This window comes from Peromyscus californicus, unplaced genomic scaffold (assembly GCF_007827085.1).
Source record: "Peromyscus californicus insignis strain IS unplaced genomic scaffold, ASM782708v3 Scaffold_6__1_contigs__length_162567912, whole genome shotgun sequence".
Classification (NCBI taxonomy): Eukaryota; Metazoa; Chordata; class Mammalia; order Rodentia; family Cricetidae; genus Peromyscus; species Peromyscus californicus.
Genome location: NW_026294584.1, coordinates 3,503,905 through 3,530,143, shown reverse-complemented (window position 1 = coordinate 3,530,143; position 26,239 = coordinate 3,503,905). Strand labels below are relative to the sequence as shown.

Here is a 26,239-nt window from a genome sequence, read left to right as displayed (position 1 = left end):
GATCTCCATGCAGTGGCAGCTGGTGATACTGCAAAAGTAATGTGTCAAAGGAAAAACTGGCAAGCTGGTTTCATTAATGTTCTTCAAAAGACACTATCGAGAATAGAAAGGCAAACCACACAAGGGAAAACATAACTGTCAATTACTATTAGCCAATGTAGACTCATCCAAAGATCAGGGACAAAGCCACTGAAATGGGTCAAACACCTCACATTAAAAAATATATAGAAGGCTGTGCAGTGGTGGCGCATGCCTTTAATCCCAGAACTTGGGAGGCAGAGGCAGGAGGATCTCTAGCTCAAAGCCAGCCTGGTCTACAGAGAGAGTTCCAGGACAGCCAAGGCTACACAGAGAAACCCCTGTCTCCAAAAACAAAAGAAATAAAAAATATATATATATACATGTAAAGATATAGGTGTTCGAACTACAAAATGTCATTATGTAACTATTAAATTGGCCAAAATTCAGAACACTGACAGCATTGTTAAATGCTAGTAAGAAGTGGAACAACAGGAGTTCTCACTCGTAGCTAGTGGGAATGCAAGAAGACATGTGAGTGCTCTCTTATAATACCACACACACTTTCCTCAGCATCAATAAATTTCACTGCTTAGTTTTTATCCAAAAGACCTAAAAACTTAGGTCTACACAAAAACACATACATAAATAGTTATATCAGGTTCATAATTATCCAAAACAAAAGGAAACGATTAAGATGTCCTTCAGTGGATGAACGTAAACTCTGACATATCCAAGTGACAGGATATTCTTCAATGCTAAAGGAGAAAGGAGCTATGAAACCAATGAAGACAGAAAACCTAATAGAGTATTAAAATCTACATGAAAGGAAAGTTTAAAACACCACATACTACATGACTCCAACAACACAAGATTCTAGAAAAGCCTAGAGCTTGATAGCCACCTAGCAGAACTGGCATCTAGCAGAATTGGCAAGCCTTAGGATCCAATGAGAGAATCTATCTTAAAAAGGGGAGGGGGGGGCAACCAAGATGGCTGAGCTGTAAAGCAGCTGACCACCTGGAACCCACATAAAGGTGGAAAGTGAGAACCAATCCCAAAGTTGTCCCCTTACCTCCACACGGGCACTACAGCACACATGCACACACATTAACAAAAATAATAAGGTAGTGGCTCCTGAGGAATGAAACCTAGATTGAATTCTCACCTCCACATGTACCCACACAACACACACAAAACAAACAACAAATATGTCTAGAACAGAGCGGAAGCATAAATAAAATCTTCCTGATATAGTACATGAAAACAGAAAGCATATTATACATATATGTATACATATATGTGTATATGTATACTTATATGAACACACATGTCTGTATATATAAACATGTATGCATCTACAAGTAAAACTGTTTAAAATATTACACATATTAGACAGAGGGGGGTGGTGATTTCTAAGTTGTCCTTTGTTAAATAGTGGCATGATCATTTCAGTCACTCAATGTAAACAATGAGCTGTGCTCAAGTAAATTAAGGAGTAAAAAGAAAAAAAAGTAAAGTAAATAAAAGTATAGGACATGTACACCTGGCTTAGAAGATAGCAGTCACTGTTAAGTGAAAACAGGATCATGCAAACCAAGGCCTCCACAAAAGGAACACAGGAACAGAGTAGAAATGAAGCAACGTGTATCTGTGTCAATGAAATAAAGACAATTTTAAAGACATCAAGATTAATAAAGGCTTACAGAAAAGGATCTTTGATCTGGGTTAAATTATTTGCAAAGTCTTATAAGCATTAGTTATTTTACTAAGACATGGGAAATGACTACGCTGAGTTAGGAGTTGATGATGTAGCTCAACTGGTAAAGCACTGGCCTAGAATGCATGAAGCCCTCTACTCAGTCCCCAGCACTGGATAAGACACATGGGGCTCATGGCTGTAATCCCTGCACTGAGGAGGTGGAGACAAGAGGATCACAGCTCCAAGATCACATTACTCACCTTTCAGTAAAAAGGAAGTTCTTCAAAAAGGTTCACTGGTGGCTGGAGAGCTGGTTCAACAAGAGCACTTACTGCTCTGGCAGAGGACCAAAGTTCAGATTCCCAGCACACACACGGTAGTTCATAACAATCTATAACCCCAGCTCCAGAGGGTCACACAGGCATGCACATGGTATACATATATGCATGCAGGGAAAATATTCATACACATAAATAAATAGATCTAAAAGAAAAAAGACTGAAAGACTAAAAAAAAAAGACTAAAAAATTCATTTGAATTTATTTAAGTAAAAACATCATAAAAATTCAAACTGAAGTTCTTATGAAATATCAAAAGAAATCCCATGCTAAAGCTTTCAGTTACTATACATTTTTGCAGCAAAAGCTCAAACAGGCTTCATATTATCAGCTTTAGCTATCCTGGGTATAAGCCGTAAATCAAGACCATTAATGCAATTCATGAAATCAACTGATCTGAGCAACCACACTGCTAGCTCTTTGAACCTCCTACATCCAGCCAAGAATAACCCACTGCTGGAAAAAGATCAGAGAGCAAGCAGGAAAAAGAGGAAAATGAAACTGGAGATGCAGAAGGGACAGTAGATGTACAAAATGACAGGAAAATTAAGAAAACATAGAAGATAAAGGAGATGAAGGATACTGTAAAAAGAACTCTATGAGCAGTGACTGGGGCAAGAAGGACTTCTCACAGCCTCTTTCCAGCAGATAGCTAAGCAAAGCTACCTACCCCAGCAAGTCACCCTTCTTCCAAGGACCTCTGTGGAACAGCACTGGCCTCCATCAAAATGTCTCACTGTATTTCAGTGATGCTAGAATATACCAGCCTAATTCTCACAATCCTATCTTTAGAATTTAGCTTCATCATCTCTCTTCTCCATACTTCTATAATTACATGATTATCATTAAGTAAATGAATATCCAAATCTACCTAGACAATTCCTGCCAAACTCCACACCTTCATTTCCTTAACATACTTATAACCAAACTGTCATCTTTCATTCTCTTTCCCGAGGAAAAAAAGGTCTCACGGAAGGTGGGAAGAAAGAAGCAAAGGTACAAAGTACATGAAGGGGGAAGAAGGTCAGTGTGGGAGGAGGAGACATCCCAGGTGAGGGTCAACAAAAACACGTGTATGAAAACGTCCTACCGAAACCCATTCGTTTGCTTGTTAATTTTTAAAAAGCTAAAACTATGAGTGTCTCAAAGGGACAACACACTAATTAAATCTCTTCAAAATAGTTAATTGTATCACTCTTGCTTAAAACAAATTAAACAAACCGACTTGCTTCTGCCTAACTAAAAAAAGAAAATGCCATTGGTGTTAGCTGGGCCTAGAAGTCCCACTACCTGGACTGAAGTAGATAGTTTAATAAGTCCAGGCTTGAGAAAATGGGGCATAGTTATGCCTCACAGAATAGCAGGGGATGCCAAGATTGGTATGAGACTTTCAGAAGTTTCTTTGTTCTTCCATATGCTCTCTGAAAGATTATAGAGTAGAGAATGGTTGTCATTTTCTTTGGCATATTCCTAAATATCTGACTATGTGAACACACGAAATTTGCAGAGGAATGTATCTCAGACAACTCAGAGCAGCCTGAAAAGGACAGCTTGGAACAGCTGGACAAAAGGGAGGATAGGATGGTAGGTTTGGCAGAGCTTTGTTTACAATGCATATCAAGGGCAAGCAAAGGAAAGGCTATTCTCTCCAGTGAGGCCCAGAAACTCAGTTTTCTCTGCAGTTTTGAGTTCTGTTCCACTGGTACATTCTGTAGACAGTACTTAATTTTCCTGTCTTTTCTTCCACCTCTCACCGATGTCATTCCAGACTGATTCCTTACCCAAATGTAATATCTCAACATTTTTGCTAATTACACTTAAGCATGCCTTTGCCAGCCAGGTGGCGGTGGTGGCACACGTCTTTAATCCCAGCACTCGGGAGGCAGAGGCAGGCAGATCTCTGAGTTCGAGCCCAGTCTGATCTACAAAGCAAGTTCTAGGACAGCCAGGACTGTTAACACAGAGAACCCCTGTCTTGAAAAACCAAAGGAAAGAGACGGGGAGGGGAGGAGAGGAAAGGGAGGGAGGGAGGGAAGGAGGAAGGGAAGGAGGAAGGGTGGATATGACACTCCTAGCTGTGGTGGAGGAGAAAGCTTATTGTAGATAGGAGGGAGAATAGAGCTAGAGGCAGAGACATCTGGGACAGTACGCAGTGGATTTGACCAGCAAGCTGAACTGCACCATGTGAAAGCAGGGAGGGGAGAGGGGAGAGCCAGGGGGCCAAAAGGTAAAATAGGCTGGCATGGACAAAATGGCTCGGTTACAGAAGAATCAGAGTAGGTTGGGTAGGTGGCGGGCTATGCTAGTCAGGAGGACCCTGTAACAGGTAGGGACTGAGGGATGATGGGAGAACCTGACCGGTGTCTGCTCTGCTATGTTAACAGGCACCTCTATTAGCATTTGGCCAGGGTTTGAGACCTAATCGTGTCTATCTCTACTAGTTTATGTTATTCAGTGTCCAATTAACTACAAATACAGTTTACTTTGCATTCCCCCGCTCACAGCAGGCAATAATCTGCACTTATTTAATTCCTCCAAGATGTAAGCAGAAGGACAAATTAAGGGAGTCATAATATAAAGTAAAAATCCTTTTAAGATTCAGAATTGGCCAGGCATGTGGTGCACACCTTTAATCTCAGCACTAAGGAGGCAGAGGAGGGGTGGGTCTCTGTGAGTTTGAAGTCAACCTGGTAATGTAGTGAGTTCCAGGACTATCAGGGCTACATAGTGAGACCCTGGCTAAAATTAAGAAAAAAGGGATGTGTGGGGGGTGGGGGGGTGGGGGAGGGGTATTACTAGGAATGTAAAAGGAAATCTTTCCCATGAAAAGACAGATATGATTTGACAGGCATGAGGCAGATAGTATTTAAAATACCTGACTCTTACCCCTCCTCTAGATGTGTTTGTTCATCCAAGTAGACAGAATTTGGTGAAAGGGTAAATGGTCTTTAAATCAGTAAAAACTCATATATACTAAGAACTCTGAGCCGAGCTGTGATGGCACACACCTTTGATCCCGAAACTTGGGAGGCAGAGGAAGGCGGATCTCCAGTTCAAGGCCAGCCTGGTTTATAGGGTAAGTTCCAGAACAGCCAGGGCTACACAGAAAATCCAAAACAAACAACAACAACAACAAAAGACTGCGAGATGGAAACATCTAGCTACATTCAATTCAGCTCACAGGACATGGAAAGTGCTGAACTGAGAGAATCTTGGAGCTTCTGTTACTCGTACACATAATATCCCAGGCTACGCAGACCTCTGAAGACTCTTTCATTTCTGTTATTCCATGATTCCTTTTCTTGATAAATGAGAAAAATGTAGCACAACTACTCATGCAGTAACAACAACCTATATTTTATACAGTACTACAAGGTCTATCACTTAATATTCAAGAACAGGAAAGCTGCTGTCAGAGGATGGCTCTCAGAGGTTAAGACCACTTGCTGCTCTGGCAGGGGACCAAGGTTCAATTCCAAGGATCCACATGACAACCCACGGACCAGATCATTTCTAGCTGCAGTTCCAGGGGGTCCAATACCCCCTCTGGCCCCTACAAGCACCAAGCATACATGTTATACACACACATATCTGTAAACAAACACTGCTGTGCCTCATTATTCTCATCCATAAGAGATAATGGCATTTGTCTTTTTAATTTTATAAGGATTAAAGCCAGCATACACTTAAATTTCCCACATTGTACTTGTTAACGAATGAAGTTAACAGCAGAATTTTACTAAGAAGGCATCCCATAACACAGCATAGCAAGAACAGTCATAGCAACAGAGAACTGTAATAAGAAACTTTATTTATTTATGTTTATTTTAGGTTTTGAGGCCAGAAGAGGGCATCAGATCCCCTAGAACTGGGGTTACCAAGGGTTGAGAGCTGCCGTGTGGTGCTGGGGACTGAACCCGGGCCCACTGCAAGAGCAGTCAGTGCTTTTCACTGTTGAGCTCTCTCCAGCCCCAAAAGTTTGTCTCTAAAAGTGAGGCAAAAATCCTTTTTCTATTTTCAATAGTCTACAAAACTAAGACATGAAATCGTAAGATGTTGTATGCAATATCAGTTACAGAATCATTCTGATCACTGAATCTTAAATAGACTAAAAAGCTGTTCTAGTAAATGTGACCTCCAAGTAATTACTGTACTTGTTATATTAACGATGACAACATAAATGAAAAAAAATTCTTTTTTTTTTTCCTGAGACAGGGTTTCTCTGTGTAGCTTTGGAGCCTGTCCTGGATCTCACTCTGTAGACCAGGCTGGTCTCAGAGATCCGCCTGCCTCTGCCTCCTGAGTGCTGGGATTAAAGGTGTGCACCACCACCGCCCAGCTTCAAAGAACTCTTATTCTACACTTCTTTTAGACAAAAGGTTCTGGGCCAGTGAAGATGTCGCAGCAGGTTAATGCACCTGTCCCCAAGCCTGATGACCTAAATTCAATCTCTGAGTCCTGCAGGGACAACAAAATAAATACATTGTAATCATAATTGTTTTTAAAGTCTAAGCTGGACAGTGGTGACACACACCTTTAATCCTAGCACTTGGGAGATAGAGGCAGGCAGATCTATGTGTGTTCAAGTCCAGCCTGGTCTACAAATCGAGTTTCATAGTAGCCATAATTGTTATATAGAGAAACCCTGTCTTGGGGAAAAAAAAAAAAAAACACAAACAACAACAACAACAAAAAAATTTATCATGGCAATGCATGCTTTTAATCAGGAGACAGACAGATCTCTGTGAGTTCAAGGCCAGCCTGGCCTACATAGCAAGTTCCAGAGGGCTACACAGAAAGACTGTCTCAAAGAAAAAAAGTTTACTTAAAAACAACAGCAAAAACTAAACATTCCACTTCCTTAACAGGCAGCCCCATCACTGCACCCTTGGAGGAACACCGTGTGAGAGCGGCCTGAAGGCTAGGGCAGCTCTGCTCTCAGCCCTGTGAGCAATGCTGGTCCACTCTTCTCGTGCCTCACTGAGTGCAGAATACAGGACTTGCGGCTTTTTCTCTTCCAACGACCACACAAAGGTTAATGGGAATACACACACACACACACACACACACACACACACACACACACACACACAGCCCTCAACCCGAGAGAGGACCCAGAAGGTAAACTATTCATTTCATAGGCTGGTAAAATGGCTCAGCTTGTAAAATGCTTGCTGCACAAGCCTAGCAACCTGATTCATTCCCCTGAACCCACAGTAGAAGGAAAGAACAAACTTCCGAAAATTATCCTCAACCTCCAACATTTGCCATAACGCTTGCTTCCATGCATGCATGCTCGCGCACTCTCTCTCTCTCAAACATACAGTAAATTGTTTTTGTTTTTAATTGCACACCTGCCTTCTCTTTCTTCCTTTCCTTTTGACAAGATCTCATGTAACCCATGCTGACCTTGAACTCCTGATCTCCTTGCCTCAGCTTACCAAGTGCTTGCAGGTTATGCTACTGTAACGAGCTCAGAACTGCTTTTAAATTGCACAAGTCAGCAATGCCCCTCTACATTGTCCAAAGAGCCTAGACTCATTTGGTAAGCAGGCAAGAGGCCCCAGGGACACCAGCAAGTAGAGGAATACCTGGAAATGAGTCTCTTTTCTGCTCCTAGGAGGCAGCCTAGGGACTCAGTCTGAAGTAAGCTGTACATGTTCCTATGGCAAGAACTGTCAGTGGTAATGGGAAGCTGGAGACAGATGCTTCCCCTCCCTCAAGCATCTCCAAGTGTAGTTCCAGAAAGGCTAGTTGCTGTCAGGCTATAGAAAATTAATCTCAGTAGTTTCCTGGAATAGGAGGACCTACAACTTGTACCCATCGATGGTCGTGAATTTCTTGTAAGGGTGGCCCATATGATGGTCTGAAAGCTAAGACCATCTAATGAAATACTGATTTTTATTTTTAAAGAAAGGGTCTCAGTTGGATGTAGTGGTGCACATCTTTAATCGCAGCACTCGGAGAGAGTGGCAAGTGGATCTCTTTAAGTTCCAGGCCAGCCAAAACTATATAGTGAGACCCTGTCTCAAACAATAATAAAAACAGGTAGACAAGGTCTCCATATAGTCTTGGCTGGCCTGGAATTAATAGGGATCCACCTTCCTCTGCTTCTCGAATGCTAGGATTAAAGACACATGCCACCAAGTCCACCCAATGCTGAAATTTTGAAGAGACCCTCTGCTTGAAGAAATTTTGGCCCTTGATGATCACTTTGATAGTGCTCAAAAGTAGCACCTTAATATAGACTGTGCTCCAGCAGGACTGACAGGAACCAGACAACTGCTGACCTCCATGAGAGCAACGGTAATAGAGCCAGTCTGCAGGGCTGTACCCTCTGGTTCAGTGTCCTTGAGTGGCACTCTGACAAATGTTGATAAGTTTGAGCTCGCTGCAGTTAACATCAATTATGTTCTCCTCCTTGAAGAGCGCTTGCAAAGGGCCTAGCTTCAGTTTCCAGTACCCCATCATGGCTCACAATCATCTATACCTCCAGTTCCAGGGGTTGCAACATGCTCTTCTGATCTCCATTGGCACCAGGCACACCGGTGGTTCACATATGAAAGCAAACACTCATATACATAAATCTAAAAGACCATTTTTTAAAATGTTCTCCATCTTGATGTGGTAACAGAGCTACCTGCAGCTATGGCAATGCCCCCCACGGTTTCCAATACCTGCCACTGTGGGTCCACTTTTCTTACAGGGCTCCCTTTCCATGATAAATTCAAAGAAGTTTTAGCCATAGCTCAAACCTCTCCAGGATCAACATGAGCTGGGCCTCCTGAACCAGTCCAGGTACCTAATGACACCAGGGACACCCAAGCTTACCTTTTTCAACAGGACTACTTCCACAGGCAATTGGACGCCACTGAGCAGCTCTTCCCGGTTGGAAATCAGTCTTTCTCCACGTGTTTGATAGCCATTGGTAAACTGCCTGAGTAGACAAGAGCCGAAGCCACAGCTTCCCAACAGCGGGCCAGCCTGGTACTGTGACTTCAATAACCCTTCCTCTTTGTTGCAGCACAGCTAGGGCTGTGCAGGTCAACAAAGGGCAGGTTGATTGTGAACAGAACATCCAGGTTCTCGGGCATAAGGATAGTGCAACAAGCAGCACTAGGGACAGGGTTGTGCCAGTAGTTGTGGCTGTGGCTAAGTGGCTATCAGGCCAGCAGAACCAGACTGTGCTTAAAGCAGTTGGTGAGATCCCATGGAGCCATGGGTAGCACTACAGCACCAAGCTCTAGTGGCTGTGGCGGTGGCACATCTGTCACCAACAACTCTTCTCCTGCCACCTCCAACACTGCCACACTTCTAAATATACTTTTTCATAGAAACAATTACAGGTCTAAATTGTAAAAGGTCATGTACTTCACCAATGTCATTAGAGAACTTTCTTATAGGAATTCTATTTAGTTCAATTTAAAATGCACCTAAATAAAAATTTTCAAGCACTTATACATACACATGCACAAAAGAAAAAAGTGTGTGTGTGTGTGTGTGTGTGTGTGTGTGTGTGTGTGTGTAAACTGGCTCAAGCATCCAATGCCCCAGTGGGTAAAATGTCTGCTCTGCAGGCATGAGGAGTCAGGTTTAACTGAGAACCCACACAAAGTCAGTCAATACCTGAGACTTTCGTCTGGCCTCAATATGTGTGCCATGATACACACACGCTCACACTTACACGAACATGCACATACATCATGCTCACACATACAAATTTAAAATATGGGTGGGGAGCTGTTTAGTATCTTGACATCTCTCACAAAGGAACAAGAAACACACTAAGCCGTCTTGGCTTTCCCAGTTGTAATTCCTTACTCCAGACACTGAAGCTGGGGAGTTCAAGGCCAACACGGGTTCCAAAGTCAGTTCCAGGCCACCCTAGGCTACAACATGAATCTCTGCCTCCCCCCAAAACAAACCATTCTGGCCCTATGACAAAACCCTGACCAAATGCACCTTTGGGAAGGGTTTATTTGGCTTACAGGCTACAGTCCATCATCAAAGGAAGTCTGGGCAGAAGCTCAAGGCAGGATTACTGTTTTGCTGTCTTCTACACCTCAGGACCACTTGCCCAAGGGGTGGGACCAGCCACAGTGGGCTGGGTCTTTCCATGTCAATCATTAATCAAGAAAATATTCCCAAAAGCTTACCCACAGAGCAATTTGATCCAGGCAATTCATCAACTGAGGTTCCTTCTTCCCAGATGACTCTAGTTTGTGTCAAGTTAACAAAAACCAACGGTATACAAGTCTAGCCTTCAAAATCCTAAAATGTCCAAGTTTACAAGAACTTTGAGCATCTAGCCCAAATATTTCCTTTTAGAGATGGAGACAATGAAATTAATATGTTTTACCCCTCTTACTGAGATAAGGATTCAGATGTGGGAGATAGTTGAGTCAGCAAAATATGTGCTACACAGGTATGAGGACCTGAGTTGTATCCTAGCATCCACATAAGAAAAACCCAAGCATGGTAGTGGAAGCTTGTGATCCCAGTGCTGAAAGCGGAGGAACAGGCTCCCCTGGAGCTCTCTGTCCAGTCAGCCTAGCCGAGTGTGCAAGCCCCACCCCAGTTTTCTGAGAGGCTGTCTCAAAAGGAGCGAGGCAGTGGAGCACACGGGAGAAGGCTGTCCTGAGAAATAACACTACAGGTGCTTTTCAAGCCACTGTAACGCCCTCCACCCTCCACCCCGCACACACACGCAATCAGGAATTCAGGGCCAGCCATGGGAGGTCGCACCTATAATCTCAGCACTTGGAAGGTAAAAACAGACTAGTTCAAGGCCAGGTTAATCCACATAGTAAATACTAAGCCAGATGGGCCTAAAGAAAAAGCACTGTCTTAAAAAAAAAAAAAAATCACAAATTTACTCACTAAGGCCTCCTGATTTTTGTACATTTCTTCTACTACATATTTGTACAGCATGAATATTTTCACTCACAAATCTATTCTATCTAAGGGGCTAGAGATAGCTCAGCAGTTAAGAGCATAGAATGTTCTTCCAGAGGACCTGGGTTTGATCCCCAACATTAGTGTGGTTGCCTCCGAAAGCAATGCACATGTAGAACAAATACACATATGCAGACAATATCCATACACATACAAATAAATCTCAAATATCTTTAAAAAACAGCAACATTACATAAAACAAACCACCTATTGGTAACATATCAGATTTCACGAAAAATGATCATTATACTATACTTGAATATAAAGAACCCTTCTCCTTTCCCCATTATCCCTCCATTCCCAAATTACTGCTGGTTAACCCAGTTTTGTAAACAAACATTTAAAACACAAAATAATGTTTTACAATGTAATGTAAAGCTTTTTTGAGGGTAACCAATTTTGACAACTCATTATTAACCAAGCATAATTCCATTACCTACACAGTTCATTTCCTTTTTAATTCTCAAGCCACTGATAACTCTCTTGTGCTTACTTTAGTCTGTCCGTTATCTGTACGCTCCTAGTCAACTTCTGATCCTATTGTTGTGCTTACTTTAGTCTGTCCGTTATCTGTACGCTCCTAGTCAACTTCTGATCCTATTGTCACCCTTTTGTGTTCTCAGTTTCAAAGCTGAGAAAGCTGAGCTGCCAAAAATTTTCAGAATGACAAGGATCTCTTCCGGTCTGAAACATATGTAATTCATTAATTTCTTCCAACATTTATCAAGTACCCAGAAGATGAAAGCTTGATTAAAACTCAGATAATGGTAAATATAAATTTTAGAGTTTAGGGCAGTGGTTCTCAACCTCTGGGTCAAAACCCCTCGGGAGTCAATGACCCTTTCTTTCACAAGGATCACATATCAAATAGTCTGCATATCAGATATTTACGTGACAACTCATAACAGCAAAATTACAGTTATGAAGTAGCAATGAAACTAATTTTGTGGGTGGGGATCACCACAACATGAGAAACTATTAAAGGGCCGCAGCATTAGGAAGGGTGAGAACCACTGGCTTAGAGTCTAATAATGACATGGTCTGAGAAGGTAGGACTTGCCTACATGAGGTAAGCCCTTGGTTTGATCACCAGAAAATAAAGAAGACAGAATTAAAGAAAGGTAAGTGGCATGTCAAGTAAAGGCAAGAACACCTCACCCCTAACCCAGCTCAGAGTAGAAAGACCTCGCTTTCAAGCAAAGACCTGAAAGACAGGTAGAATTAGGTGGGACAGCAGCATGGAGCTGGGGATGGAAAGATAATGAGTATAGAAAATTCTACCCAATGAGAAGCACCTAAAAGGACCTCAGAGCTCAGCAACGATATGAGCATCCAGAGCACTGGAGTTCATTTTAAGGAAATTGAGTTGCATCTCACAACAGGAAAGTGATAGAACCAGACATATATTTAGATCTCGTTATCACTCACTACAACATGAATTTGAAAGATCACAGATCTGGGGGCTGGAGAGAAGGCTCAGGGGTTAAGAGCACAGATGACCCAGGTTCAATTCCCAGCACCCATATGGCAGCTCACAACTCAGATGGACATGCAGGCAAAATACCAATGTATATAAGATAAGAATAAATAAATTATTAAAAAAAAAAGAAAGAAAGATCACAGATCTGAAGTGGGGGACATGAAGGAGGCAACTATAAACAATTCAGGCATGATATGGTAATTCAAAAGTAAATAAAGACACAAAATAATAGCTAGAAATAACAAGATGTGGCAGCAGGCTAGATGAGAATAGAGGGTAGAATACATAATTCTAGCTTGAATCACTGCATATACGACACAGACAGGAACAGTCACAACAAGGCAAAGGTAGGTGAAGAACACTAAGTTTTGAACACACTGGATAGGGTTATGTGTTGTGTAACAGTTTCCTCCGGGATTAAAACATTCCATCCTTCAGGGAAGTCTCTTCATAAGAAAGAGCTCAAAATAGCTTCAAAGTCCCTGAAACTGACCAGATTCACTAGGTCCCTCCCTGACAGAGCAAATAAACAAGAGCTCAGGGGAAGACAAGCTGAGCTGGTCAAGACTCAGAGAGGCAGAGCTGCACAGACTGTCAAAGCAGAAAGGCTACAAACAGGACTCTCAGACCACCACAGCTGCCTGGAAGAAGCAGAAACCAGCCAAGCTGCCTGGAAAGGTTTAGAGCAACTGAGGCACCTGGAAAGGACACTCTCCAACCTGTTGAGCTACCTGTGTGTAGGCTGTGCAGTGTGCTCCATGTTCCCATATTTGTGAGCTGTCACCTGTGCCAACCTGAGCTTTGGCAAAAATAAGTCTTTGAGTCATTCTGCTCTCTAAGTAACCCCACTAAAACTCACTGGTTCACCAAGCTCAAATTTGGTGGTATCCGTTCTTTGGCCTGCTGTGGGCTCCCTATCTAGCATCAGTAGACTTGTGTGTTGTACCTCCCTAGGAAAAACTTTGTCACACAACGTTATGTCAGGAGAGAGTTGAATATACAGATCTAAAATACTGGACCAAACTCAGACAGACTTTAGACTAGAAATAGATACTAGGGAATAAACAAGGTAATTAGCAAAGCCAGTGTGCAAAGTGCCCAAAACCCAAAGGGCACTGAAGTTAGTAGCAGAAAAACTAAGAAAATACCATGAAGGGAGGAAGACTGAAGGATAAATTATTAAACTGTAGACTAAAGGTTAAGAAACTATGTCTAATCTTGGCTAACGGCTAACTGGTTGTCTAAAAATGAAGAATCTGAAATGGCTTGCTCCTTACAGGAACAGTAGCCATTGTTCTCCTGATGCTGGAAGAACTTTCAAGATGGTCCTCTCCACACATGCTTACACAGGCACACACACTAACAGAATGTAATTCCCCTCTATGTAGAATAGTTATTTTAAAGTACACATGAACTCAGCACTAATTTTGAGTTATATCTAATAACAGAATTCTACAGTAAGGTATTTGATTATGGCTCAACTTCAATTCTACAGACCTACACACAATTTTTAAATCATATACTTATCCTTTCCATCTGAAGTCATAAATTTATGTATGAATAAATCCAATTTTCTTTTTTAATGATTTCTCTATATTTATGTACACTGGTGTGTTTGCCCACATGTATGTTTGGGTGAGGATGTCAGATCCCCTAGAACTGGAGTTACCAACAGGTGTGAGCTACCATGTGGGTGCTGGGAACTGAACCTAGACCCTTTAGAAGAACAGCCAGTACTATTAACAACTGAGCCATTTCTCTAGCCTGAATAAATCCAATTTTCTTGCTACAGATTCAACAATCAATATACCTTACTACATATTCCCTCTAAAAGTAGTTAACTTTCTGTGTTCAGAGTAATAGCCATTTTATCAATTACAAGAAAAAGATTACTTCATTTTACTAATATACTTCAATACTATCAATATCTCTCTCCTGTACTTTCAGCCACTCCATCATACATTCTACCAAGCTATTTTTCCTATATTATCAATCTGAATATATTATCACCCTACAAAAAACAAACAACAAAAACCTGCCTTGTTCATGCCCACCAAATGAAGTGTAAACTCTTTATTCTGGCAAAAATAAGGGAATGTGAGACTTTCAACTACCGTGCTATCTAATCTTCAAACTGTGCACCAAAGCCTCAACTCTCAGGGCTGCTGAGATGGTTCACACAGAAGGCCTGACTGAGAAACAGCCCCCACTAGTCCGCTGGACCCATCTGAACCCTTGGTCCCCAGTGGACAGCACTGTCTGGAGGAAGTGCATCACTGGGCACCTGGATCCACTCCCAGCCGCCCTCTCGGGTCTGTGCTTGTGGCTGGAGGTGTGATCTCAGTTTCCTACTGTTGCTGCCAGGCCTGCTGCTTCTACCATGCGTCCCTGCCATGAGGGGTTCCTAGCCCTCTAGGACCACATATGAAAATGAACTCTTTCTTACGTGAAGCTGCTTCAGATCACGATGTCAAAAGTAACTAACACAGGGATTAAGGCACTTGATACCAAGCTTGACCACTGTAGGTCCCCAGAAGAGAACTGACTACATGAAGTTGTTCCCTGACCCCCACAAGCACACCATGCACATGCCTCCAATAAAATAAATAAATAATGTAACAAATAACTGAATAATAAAATAGATGAATGAATAAAAACTTGTAAAACATCAATCTCATACAAATGGCTCTGCTTACATACCAATGCATATTCCATACACATTAACGTTTTTAAAAGTATTTTTTGCATGAGTGCGTGTGTGTGTGTGTGGGTGTGTGGGCAGGGGGAGGGCCCACAGGGGTGCCAGAAAGAGGCACTGGATCCCCTGGAACTGGAGTTACAAGCTGTTGTGAACCACACAGTATGAGTGTTGGGAACTGAACCACTGAGCCATCTCTCAGTCTCCCCATCCTCCTTTCTACCATTTCCCCATCCCCCAAATGCCTGTCTCCATCATCCCCGTTTATCTAAACCCAACTGGTCTTCCAAAGCCCAATTTTCTGACTGGCAAATAATCTCACAGCACCATCTATGGGTCCGGTGAAAGACCTAAAACAAAATTAATACAATTTACTTAGTAGTTTAGAGCTAGAATTCTGAATATCTGCAAGTCTGAAACCTAGACTTATATATTCATTTTAAATTTACATTTTACAGACTTCTACACAGTATCTATAAAAGATTTAAAATTACAGGCAAAATGCTGACTACAGTTCTATAAATGTTGGTTACTGGATGACGGTCATTCTGTTCTCAAATTCATAATCTAGCTCAAGTTGTACCTAACAAAATACTGTATCAATTCATGACCTATCACAAAAATGTTTGACAGAACTTACTAGTTCTCATAGTTTCATTATCTTCAAACAGGAAAACTGAGTAGGAGTCAATATTCACTACCTTTTTTTTTTTTTCTAGACAGGGTTTCTCTGTGTAGCCCTGGCTGTCCTGGAACTCACTCTGTTCAGTTTCAGGCTGAGTTTCAGGCTGGCCTCAAACTCAGAGATCTGCCCACCTCTGCCTCCCATGTGCTGAGATGAACAGCATATGCCACGAAGCGTGGCCATATTTGCTATCTTTTTAATTTATTTTTGTTTTACTTTTTACTTATTTATTTATGTATGTGAGCGGCGCTGTAGGTCTGCACTACAGAAGAGAGCATCATATTCCATTATAGGTGGTTCTCAGTCACCATGTGACCTCTGTAAGAGCAGTCAGTGCTCTTACCCTTAACCACTGAGCCACCTCTCCAGCCCTGTATCTGTTATCTTTAAGATATAGTATTCACCAGTAATTCAGCAAGAAAACAATAGGAGAGCAACTGCTTTCCAGAATATTGCTCCACATAACAAACCAATTAAAGTGGCTCTGAATTGAATACCTATTAAAGAAGTAAAATTGAAGCAATATAATGGTTATACCCAAAATTATTATATTGTTTTATTTTCTCCCATATTATATTTTTCACTATAAATATTTAAATATTTTTTCAATCTATAGTTCAAGAACATAAAATGTACAACATAAGGATCAAGATATGTTCAAAAATAAAAGTGGTTGCAGTTACAAATTAGTTTCGTGGATAAGACACATTTTTGTTTTCTCTACTATACACAAGATTTTGTAAGATATTTCATAACTATTACTTTTATTCTACCAAGAAATAAGAAATTTTATTTTTCCATACCCTATTTTAAACAGTTCATCTATAATTTGAAAGATTTAATTCACTAAGGAAGGCAGGAAGTTGAGATTTATTATAATCAACTTAAAGCCTCTGAAAGATTCATTTCTTTCAAAAAGCTAGTACAGGGTTGTCAAGGTGGCTCACCAGGTAAAGGCCTTCCCACCGAGCTCAGCAACAATCCCGGGACCTACACGGCAGAGGGAATAATGGGCTCCTTCCTGAAAGCTGTCCTCTGACCTCTACACACGGTGTGGCATATGCATACACATCTCCATACATACACAAAATGAATAAATATTGTTCCACTTTTTAAACAAAAGCTAGAACATAGCAACATTTTCTACGAATATACATATGGTATTTCTAGAAACCAGAAAGTCAGATGCATATCAGATTCCAGCTATCAATGCATTCAGTGAAGCTAAAAGGCTTCAATGTATTAGAAAAAGAAGGTTGGGAATTCCCATCCCTTAGCAATCTCTACAATGAAAACAAACAGAAAAGAATGGCGCTGGAGAGGGCTCAGCGGTTAAGAGCACTGGCTGCTTTTTCAGGGGACTCAGATTCAGTTTCCACACGGCGGCTCCTGGCTGTCTGTAACTCCAGTTCCAGAGATCTACACCCTCTTCTGGCCTTGGGAATCAGGCACACACATGGTGCACAGACATACGTGCAGACAAAACAGCCATAAATATTGAATAAATAAAAGAATAAATTTTAAGAGTACATTAAGCCCCTAGATTTTGATAAACAATGTCTACAAAATGCCGGCTCACATCATTCCAGCAACCACTCTGTGAAAGGTAACATCATCACCTATCGAGTATGTATGGCCTCTCAGCCATAGAGACTTAAATCATTTGCAAGAAAATGAAAACTGGAGACAGTAAATGAAGCCAGTCGCAAGAAGACAAATAAAACAGCGCATACGTGTGGCTCCTGGGTTTTACACATAAAGCTATGAATGCATAGATGGCATGAGAGTAGAAATAAAACTGTCTGAGGGAAAGGGACTAACGGAAGGGAGAGAGAGGTTTAAGAAAAGGGAGGAGAGAGCGAGCTTAAGAGTGGTCTGCTCAACACACAGCACACTTGGACAAAAACATCACACCACTGTTTAAACACATGTATGTATAAAGACTCAAAAAGAATTAAATACTTGACCAATGGTATACAAAAAGGAACAAATCAAAATAATGCTAAAATTCAGTATCTCCTCTAAAAACATACTTAGTTGTCACCACAATGTGTCTCTGTAAGGCATGACCGTCAACGTGACTGAATCTAGAGACTGGTTTTCTAGAGGGAAGAATAAGGTCACAAATGGGAGACTCGAAACCAAGTAAAACTGGTGGCCTTCTAGGAAGAAAAGAAACCAGTCTCTCCCTCCCTGCCCCACACAAAGCAAGCACCTGAGAGAGACCATGTGAAAACACACAGTTGAGAAGACAGGCATCTGCAGACAAGAAAGTGGCCCTTCCAGAACTGAACGTGTCAGAACACTAATCTCAGGCTTCCAGCTTACACAACCGTGAAGAAATTAACTTCCGCACGCTAGGCCACCTTGTCCAGGTGAGGAAGCCATTCTGTCCAGCATCTGGCCCAAAAGAGACAAAAATAAAGTTTAGTCTGAAGAAGCAGAGAGTGATTAACCCAGAAAAAAACAAAACATATAAAAACGTAAGCTCAGTCAGTAAATCCTGTCCATACATGCTCAGGAGCTTTCGATGAATCTTGGTAACTCTCTCTTAAATATGAAAGAACTATTAAAAATAATACAGATTTGAGGGCAGCCTCCAAATAAATGGGACCAAAACAAACAGGAAAAAAAGATTAGTAGAACCAAAAGCAAGGCAGGAAACAGAATATTTCAAAGAAACTATAATTAGCATCCATGAAAAAACAACAGAGATGCTGAGCCCATTTTAAAAAAAAGAAAAGAAAAGAAAAGATAGCAATATAGGAACAAAAACACAAGGGCTTACACTTTTCTTCAAAGCTGAAATTTTCAAAATCAATGAAAGGGCTGCCATACCTCAAAATAGAACAGACAACGTTTTAGAGATCAGTTTCTCTGAACACCAACATCAGAAGGCAGACAATAACAGAATGCCATCTTCAAACTTCCCAGGGCAAGTGGCTTGAGAAAAAAACCTCTCAACAGATAAGCAGCCAAGTGTGGGGGTAAAAATAAAACCCAAAAAGTACAGTTTCAATATTCCTTACAGTGCTGCCAGCAGACAAAAATGAAAACAGGAGGGTAAACTAAAAGGCAGGGATCCAGAAAAAAGGAACGCAGCAGCAATGAAAGGACCTGCAGGAAGTCGTGAGTTCAAGTCCCAGGGTGGACAGCTTTATACAGCTGCCTTCAAGAGGAAGCAAGCAGGACTAAATCAGGAAGAAGGTACAGAAGGGATTATCATTTATCTGGCAGATTTAGCCACATGGAAAACTATACTAAGAAGCATGTTAGAGAGCTGCTGGGGGGTACAGAAAGACTTTACTAGAAGCGCGCGCACAGGGTGGGGGGGGAATACAATAGGTTACCCCAAAACACAATCTTAGTAAACTATTACCTCTCAGCAGTGCCAATCACAATGACAACTCTAACTATGGGGCTAAAAGGATGCCTCAATGGGTAAGACAGCTTGCTGCTCACCCATGAGGACTTGAGTTCAAATTCCCAGCACCTATGTAAGAGGCCAGGGTGACTGTGACTGTCACCCCAGCACTGGGGGACAGAGACAGGTAGACCTCTAGAGCACTCTGGCCAGTCGTCAGCTTAGCCACAGACAAGCGTTCCAGTGCAGTGAGAGATCCTAATCCAAGGCAGCAAGGCAGAGAGCAACAGAAAATACCCAGATAATTGCTCTGGCCCCTGCATGGGCAGGCACCACACATACAACACACACTACACATAACCAAACTACACATACACAGAAGGAAATGCTCCACTACTGGAATGTGTGAAAGTACATGACACCTTCAGTACACCATTTTCACTTTTCACTTTTTTTTCACAGACAGAGTCTCACTAGATGGTGGCACACTCCTTTAATTCCCCCAGGGAGGCAGATTTCTGGGGAGTTCCAGGCCAGCCTGGTCTACAGAGTGAGGTCCAAAAACCCTGTCTCAAAAACAACCAAACTCTCAGGAGGAAGGTCACAGCTGGTTCCAGGCCAGTCTGAACTGCACTCTTTCATTTCAACCCTAAAAAGTTCTGCCTAACAGCCCCCACCAGCAGCCTTGGAGATGGCGGGTACACACCACTTGAGCTCTGTACTCAAGGTGCCCAGACTAGGAACTACTTATTCGAATCTGCTCATTTATCCCTCTGAGCTTTAAAGGTGGGTTAGGACTAATCCACCTTTAATTTGTTGTATGGGTAAGAAAAATAATAGCCATGCTTCAGACTCAACAGTTACTAAATATTGTCTCAGGTTGTTTTGAATACACGTTTATTTTATCTGAATGTTTTCTGCTAGGTAAATCATCTAGCCAGGTGTGATAGATGGCCCACACACAACATAAAAGGGCTCTAACCAGATGTAGTGGCTCACACCTGTAATCCCAGCAGTCAAGAGGCTGAGGCCAGCCTGTTTGTTCTACATGGTAGTTGGCCAGGCAGAGCTACAAAGGGACACTGTCTCAAAACACAACAAACAAAAACAGATAAATAACAAAAAAGCAATTCTAAGGATTTTTAAAACCCCTATGTAAATATAGGAGCAGTGTTTAATACAGATACAGAACTGACATCTATTTTTCTTTTGAGACAGGGTTTCTCTGTGTAGCTTTGGGTGTCCTAGAACTCTCTGTAGACCAGCCTGGCCTCTATCTCAGAGATCCGCTTGCCTCTGCCTCCCGAGACCTGGAATTAAAGGTGTGCATCACCACTGCCCAGCAAGATCTATTTTTCTTAAATGTCTTTATAACTAATTTCTGGTACTAACTCTGTTAAATCAAGGAGCTATGGATAATCAAGGGGTTAATGAACTAGTACTGCCAACTTAGAGAGTCATTTAAAAAGTATACTTCAAGCAACAATCACTTCGTCACCCATTCACTAAGATTTATATAAAGGGCACAGAAAAATAAACACTGCACTATAAACAAGTACTTGTACACTTGCAACAGCACCTATGAAACAAATATATCTAAAATCGTGTTTCTTTGTTATCACTTTTTTGTTAAAGCGGAACCCAGATTCAGTTAAATTCAAACTCTACAGTCCACCAAAACACTGAAAAGCTATCTTTTGCTTTAATTTTTCTCAATAAAATTCTATTCAAAAAATTAATTATTTAAAGTTAATAGTTAAGATCTAGCTACATGTGATGGCCCACACCTTTAATCCCAGCAGGCGGATCTCTGTGATTTCAAGGTTAGCCTGGTCTACAGAGTGAGTTCCATGACAGCCAAGACTACGCAGAGAAACCCTATCTCAAAAAATCATAAAAGAGAGAGAGAGAGAGAGAGAAGAAAGAAAGAAAGAAAGAAAGAAAGAAAGAAAGAAAGAAAGAAAGAAAGAAAGAAAGAAAGAAAACAGTTAATATCTAATCATTATCCCACATAGGTCATGGGAAAATATCTTTCCCACATCTTAATGTAAAAACTATCACTGCTTATACTTTAATAGGTACCTCACAAAAGAAGGGGCTTAGGTTTGGGGGTTACTACACTTCTTTGTAGGGGCAGGCACACTTTTGTCACAGAGGGTAGAGGTCAGAGGACACCTTGTGCGAAGCTGGTTCTCTCCATCCTGTGAGTCCCGAGGACTGAACCCAGATGGTCATGCTACACAGCAAGTGCCTGAACCATCTCAACAGTCCCCCAATGAAGGATTTTAGACGTTATCTTTAACAGCCACTTCACCATAATGGTCATATATTAATACTACACACACACACACACACACACACACACACACACACACACACACACACCCCACATTTTAAGCCAACACTGTTTCTTAAAGTATTTCTTTTCACCATTCAAATACTCCAACAATGGAGTTCAGGTCGGCAGAGAACTCGTGAAAAGCAAATGGGAAGCGTGCACAAGTAAGAATGATTCCAAACTGCATATGGATGGACTTTGAAGCATTTTGTAACTTAAGTTTTATATTTAACCACTACAACATAGAGATTTAAAATACTAACCACCTAAAACCCCTGGGAAGAAGGAAAGTAAATTTCATCCTCAAAACATTGCTGAGGCAGCACTCTAAAAATCTGGAGCAGCGTTACGCTGTTGCACCGGTAACAAGAGTACAGGTCCATTAGCTTGGCTTAGATACAGAAATTCACATAGTCGTGTGCAGCATTCCTTTACATTGTGAATAGTGAACACTTCTATTCAGACAATTTTTTAGATCAACAAGGCTAAACTGCTTGGCATTTCACTCGCATTCCAAAACAAAACAGAACACTTCACAACACCGTGTGACAATGTATATTTATATAACCTCGTGATCACATAAAGATCTCCTTTCCAACCCGTCCACTTTATATGACAGTCAGATCTCTACATAATCACACGTAACTAAGGACCCCTTATTTTAAAGAAATACTGAAAACTATACTAGCTCGTATTACAAAATAATACTGAAAAAGGACATGTAAGAAAATTTCCCATTTCTTATGCAGAAACACTTTGCAGACTTGATTTGGCCAAAAAAAAAAAAAAAGTCAAAGCATCTGATTTTATCATTTGCTGCAGGGGGAAGAAGAATATGGCTGAATGCTTCTGAAGAGTAGTGTTTAAAACAGGACCACTCAAAACATTTGAAGAATATGGAGCGGCTCGAAAGGTGAAAGACCGCACACTTGGCGCCCTGCACACTACCTCATTTCCCTAATAGGCCCGAAACGTGCTGGTCCTGCCAGCTTCCAGCGTGTGCCAACACACCCACCACCCACTTTTTTTTTCTTTTTAGGGCCAGGATCTTCTGGTGTCGGAGACTGCGTCGCAAATATGAATCCCTGCGCTCACGTCCGATCCCCTTGGCAATCTTTAAAGACCTGTTCTACCTCCCTACCAAACACACCCCGAGGAGTCCTCCAGCCCCACTCCGACACGTCCCGCAGCGCCGGAACTGGGAGATCCGACAAGGAAGCCCCGAGTTTCGGCCATCCCCTCCCCCGCGGCACCCACCTCGCGGCGGCGGCGGCGGCGGCGGCGGCCTGGCCTCCCCGTTCTCATCGCGGGCGGCGCCGCCGAGGCCGTGCCTGCGCTTCTCCTTGTCGCGCTTCTCCTTGGGTCTGCGCGGCTTGGCGGCGGGCGGCGGGGCGGCGGGCGGGAGCAGGACGTGGTGAGGCTGAGCGTGCAGCAGCGAGGGGGCGACCAGCAGTCTGCGCGCCACCGGCGGAGCGGAGGAAGCGGGGGCTGACGAGGCGCTCGGGCTGGCGGACAGAGAGAAGCAGCTCCGGGCCGAGGCCGGGGAGGCGGCGGCGGGCAGAGCCGCCAAGCTCCACGCCGCCGGGCTGCCGTAGCTCTGAGGCGGCGGGGCGGCGGGCGGCTGCAGCTGCCTGCCGTTCCCGCCGCTGCCGCCTTCTCCGTTCACTCTCCGCGGCGCCTTCTTCTCCTCAGTCCGAACCTTCTTGGCGGACCCAGAGCCCGGCGGCTCCCGCGAGGCGGGCTGGAGCTTGCCGAATGCTTCCTTCTCGGAGAGGACAGCCACGGCGCCGTAAGCTGGGTTCGGCGGTTCCGCCATTTTGCGCTCCTGTTGTATTTACTCTCGTCCGCTCCCCGGCGCGGGGCACGGGGCGGGGTCCCTAGGCCCCGGCCGAGCTCCCATTGGGCGCGCTAAACTGAGGGATCCTTGAACTCACCAATCAGAAGCGCGGACATGAGCCGTCGGGGCGGGATTACCGAGCGGGCCTTCTTCGGAGGTCAGAGGTCCTTTCGGCACGGCTGGTGGCGGAGTTACTGAGAAAGGAGAGTGCTCGCCAGTCGCTCGACGGAACTCCGGTGCCGCGGGAAGACCCCCGAAATCTGCCCGGACCGAGGTAGCGCTGGTGTTCGCCTCAAAGACTTTGCCTTGCTTGTACCGCTTTCTCTTTCTACCATGAGGTGGCTTGGGTCCCTTCTTGCATGTTCTGAAAACCGGGTTCCGGCGTTGTTCATCTCGCAGAAAATTAGTCGAGAATTCGATTGACTGGAAAGGCTAAAATAGTGCAAAGATGCCTTATTTTAACTAACGTCGTAAATGTTAGTGCTTTAAAAGAGAGTTTCCTGCAGAACTGGAACTTACATCGCTTTGGAGCGTGAAGATAAAATTCACCCACTGTTTGGAGACTCTAAATTGAACTTGAGTGCTAAAGGTTTTAATGTTAATTGTACCTTTAACTCGTCAACAAAAATCCGTTAGCGATGTTTATAAATGTTTGAAAAATCAAGTTAGGTTTCTTTATTTCAGAGCTATCACTATGAGATTTTGCCAAGCATGTGCTTTGACTTTTATCTCAAAAGATTTGGAATTTGAGGGGTATGGGTTACAACACAGTTGAAGCCATCTAAGAGCATGCCTTTAACTCTTAGATACTGTTATAAGATCAGAATCTCAAGAGGCTGGATGGAAAGATGACAAGTAGTCAAATTAGACCACCAGGGAAAAGAAATTTTATGGTTCCTAAGAAGAACAGTTTTTACTGTTAGTTACCTTTCAAAAATAGTCTACTGACCTCAGGAAATTGGAATACTTCGTTATTTTGTTACCTTTCTTTTACGCTCATCCCCACTTAGGAATTTTTAATGTTGTTTATAAATACATTTTTTAGCTTGTCTGGTTTGGTGTTTTTGAGTCATAGTCTCTCTATGTAGTCCTAGCTCCCCTGAAACTCACAGACAACTGCCTGTCTCAGCTGTCCCGATCCGTCCCCTGCACCTCATCCCCCAGTGCTGGGATTAAAGGTGTCAACCACTATGCCCAGCCTCATTTTTTAGTTTTTAGAACAAGATTGTTAACATAAAGAGTATTTCCTGAAGCTAGACCCAGAAAGACAAATTTCGCATATTCTCCCTAATGTGTGAAATCTAGATTTGAATCTATAGATAGGTAGATAGATACATTTACATACACACACACACACATATATATATTTGACATAAAAAGAGAAGAGGAGATGGAAATAAGGCAATGAGGGAAAGAAAGTAAGTTACCTCATGTTCTCTCTCATGGGGAATGAATATGTATGTATATGGTATGAAAGCAGAGAGGGACTACTTGGAGAAAGGAGAGGGGGCCATCAACAAAGGAGATGAGAGGATAGTGTTATGAATATGAGCAAACAAGGATATTACATGTATGAAAATGCCATGATGAAACTGTGAATGCCAAATAAAATGAAGACTGTTCACTTCTGTACATTATCTGATTTAGGCATTCATAACAAACTTAAGTTCTATGAACAGTATCAGTTGGTCTAATGATCTTTTTAAAATTCATTTTTCCATTTTCTCTCTTTTAGAAAGCATTTGCTTGTGCAGTGGGGGTGAATGTCCAGAAAGGGAATAACTGTTTAATGATCTACTAACTAAATATACAACTATATATTTATGCATCTCAAATATTAAGTATCAAAATGTGTAGTTCCTAGCAGTGAGAGCAGGTGCTGAAATGTGCTGACAGCATATGTCTTCATTAACAGAAGGACATAGTGAGAGAGAAGATAGGACTGGCAATCACCTACTCACCAGCCTGCTGACACTAGCCAGGCCACTCTGCCTGGTAAGATCTCTATTGTCTTATTCATTAAATGAGTGGATTTGACTACATGGTTACTATATCCCATATCTGTCATTTTCAAGATTTGCAAAATCACACTGAAACCATTACAATTAATTTCTCCTAAGACATTGTGATACAGTCCTGTGATCCTAGCATTTGAGAAGTAGAAGCAGGAGGACCAGAAGTTCAAGGTCATCTTCAACTAACTACATAGTGAGTTCAAGGCCAACCTGGGCTACATGAATACCCGTCTAAAGTAACATAAATTTTTAAATATTTTCTCTATTTTTATTGTATGTATTCCAGTGTTTGCCTGCAGGTATATATGTGACCACCTATATGCCTGGTGCCTATGGAAGCCAGAAAAGAGCATAGAATTTCCTGGAATTCTTTTAAGATGTATTTATTTATTTATTATATATACAGTGTTCTGCCTACATGCCAGAAGAGGACACCAGATCTCATTACGGATGGTTGTGAGCCACCATGTGGTTTCTCAGAACTGAACTCAGGACCCCTGGAAGAGCCAGTCCTCTTAACCTCTAAGCCATCTCTCCAGCCCCAAGGATTCCCTAGAATTTGAGTTATAGACAGTTGTGAACTGCCTTACTTGGAAACAAATCCATGTCCTCTGCAAGAGCAACAAGTGCTCTTAACGCGTTGGCCATCTCTCTAACCCCTAAAATAACTTTTATAGCTACCAACCCTAAAAAGAAGAGTGCCTTTTTATCAGTTGATGTCATGCCAGGAAATTTGTACCACCCATTTCCTACACTGTATTTCAGAAAAATCTAACCTTAAGATTAAAGTGCACTGTGTGTGAAGTTAT

At 42.3% G+C, this 26,239-nt stretch overlaps 1 protein-coding gene and 1 long non-coding RNA gene across 3 annotated transcripts in view; one reads left to right on the top strand and one right to left on the bottom strand.

Moving 5' to 3' along the window:
• The window catches only part of Rsbn1l (round spermatid basic protein 1 like), a 62,427-nt gene extending 39,033 nt beyond the window's left edge, over nucleotides 1–23,394 (bottom strand). For both annotated transcript variants that reach the window (XM_052722308.1, XM_052722309.1), the window contains exon 1: nucleotides 22,836–23,394. In XM_052722308.1, the coding sequence (XP_052578268.1) occupies nucleotides 22,836–23,394 (559 nt within the window). The remainder of the gene's footprint in view (nucleotides 1–22,835) is intronic.
• Nucleotides 23,395–23,574: 180 nt separating this feature from the next.
• Nucleotides 23,575–26,239, top strand: LOC128100158 (uncharacterized). The gene is made up of 3 exons (XR_008214684.1): nucleotides 23,575–23,689; nucleotides 25,331–25,410; nucleotides 25,837–26,239. It is a non-coding gene; the product is annotated as an uncharacterized LOC128100158 (long non-coding RNA).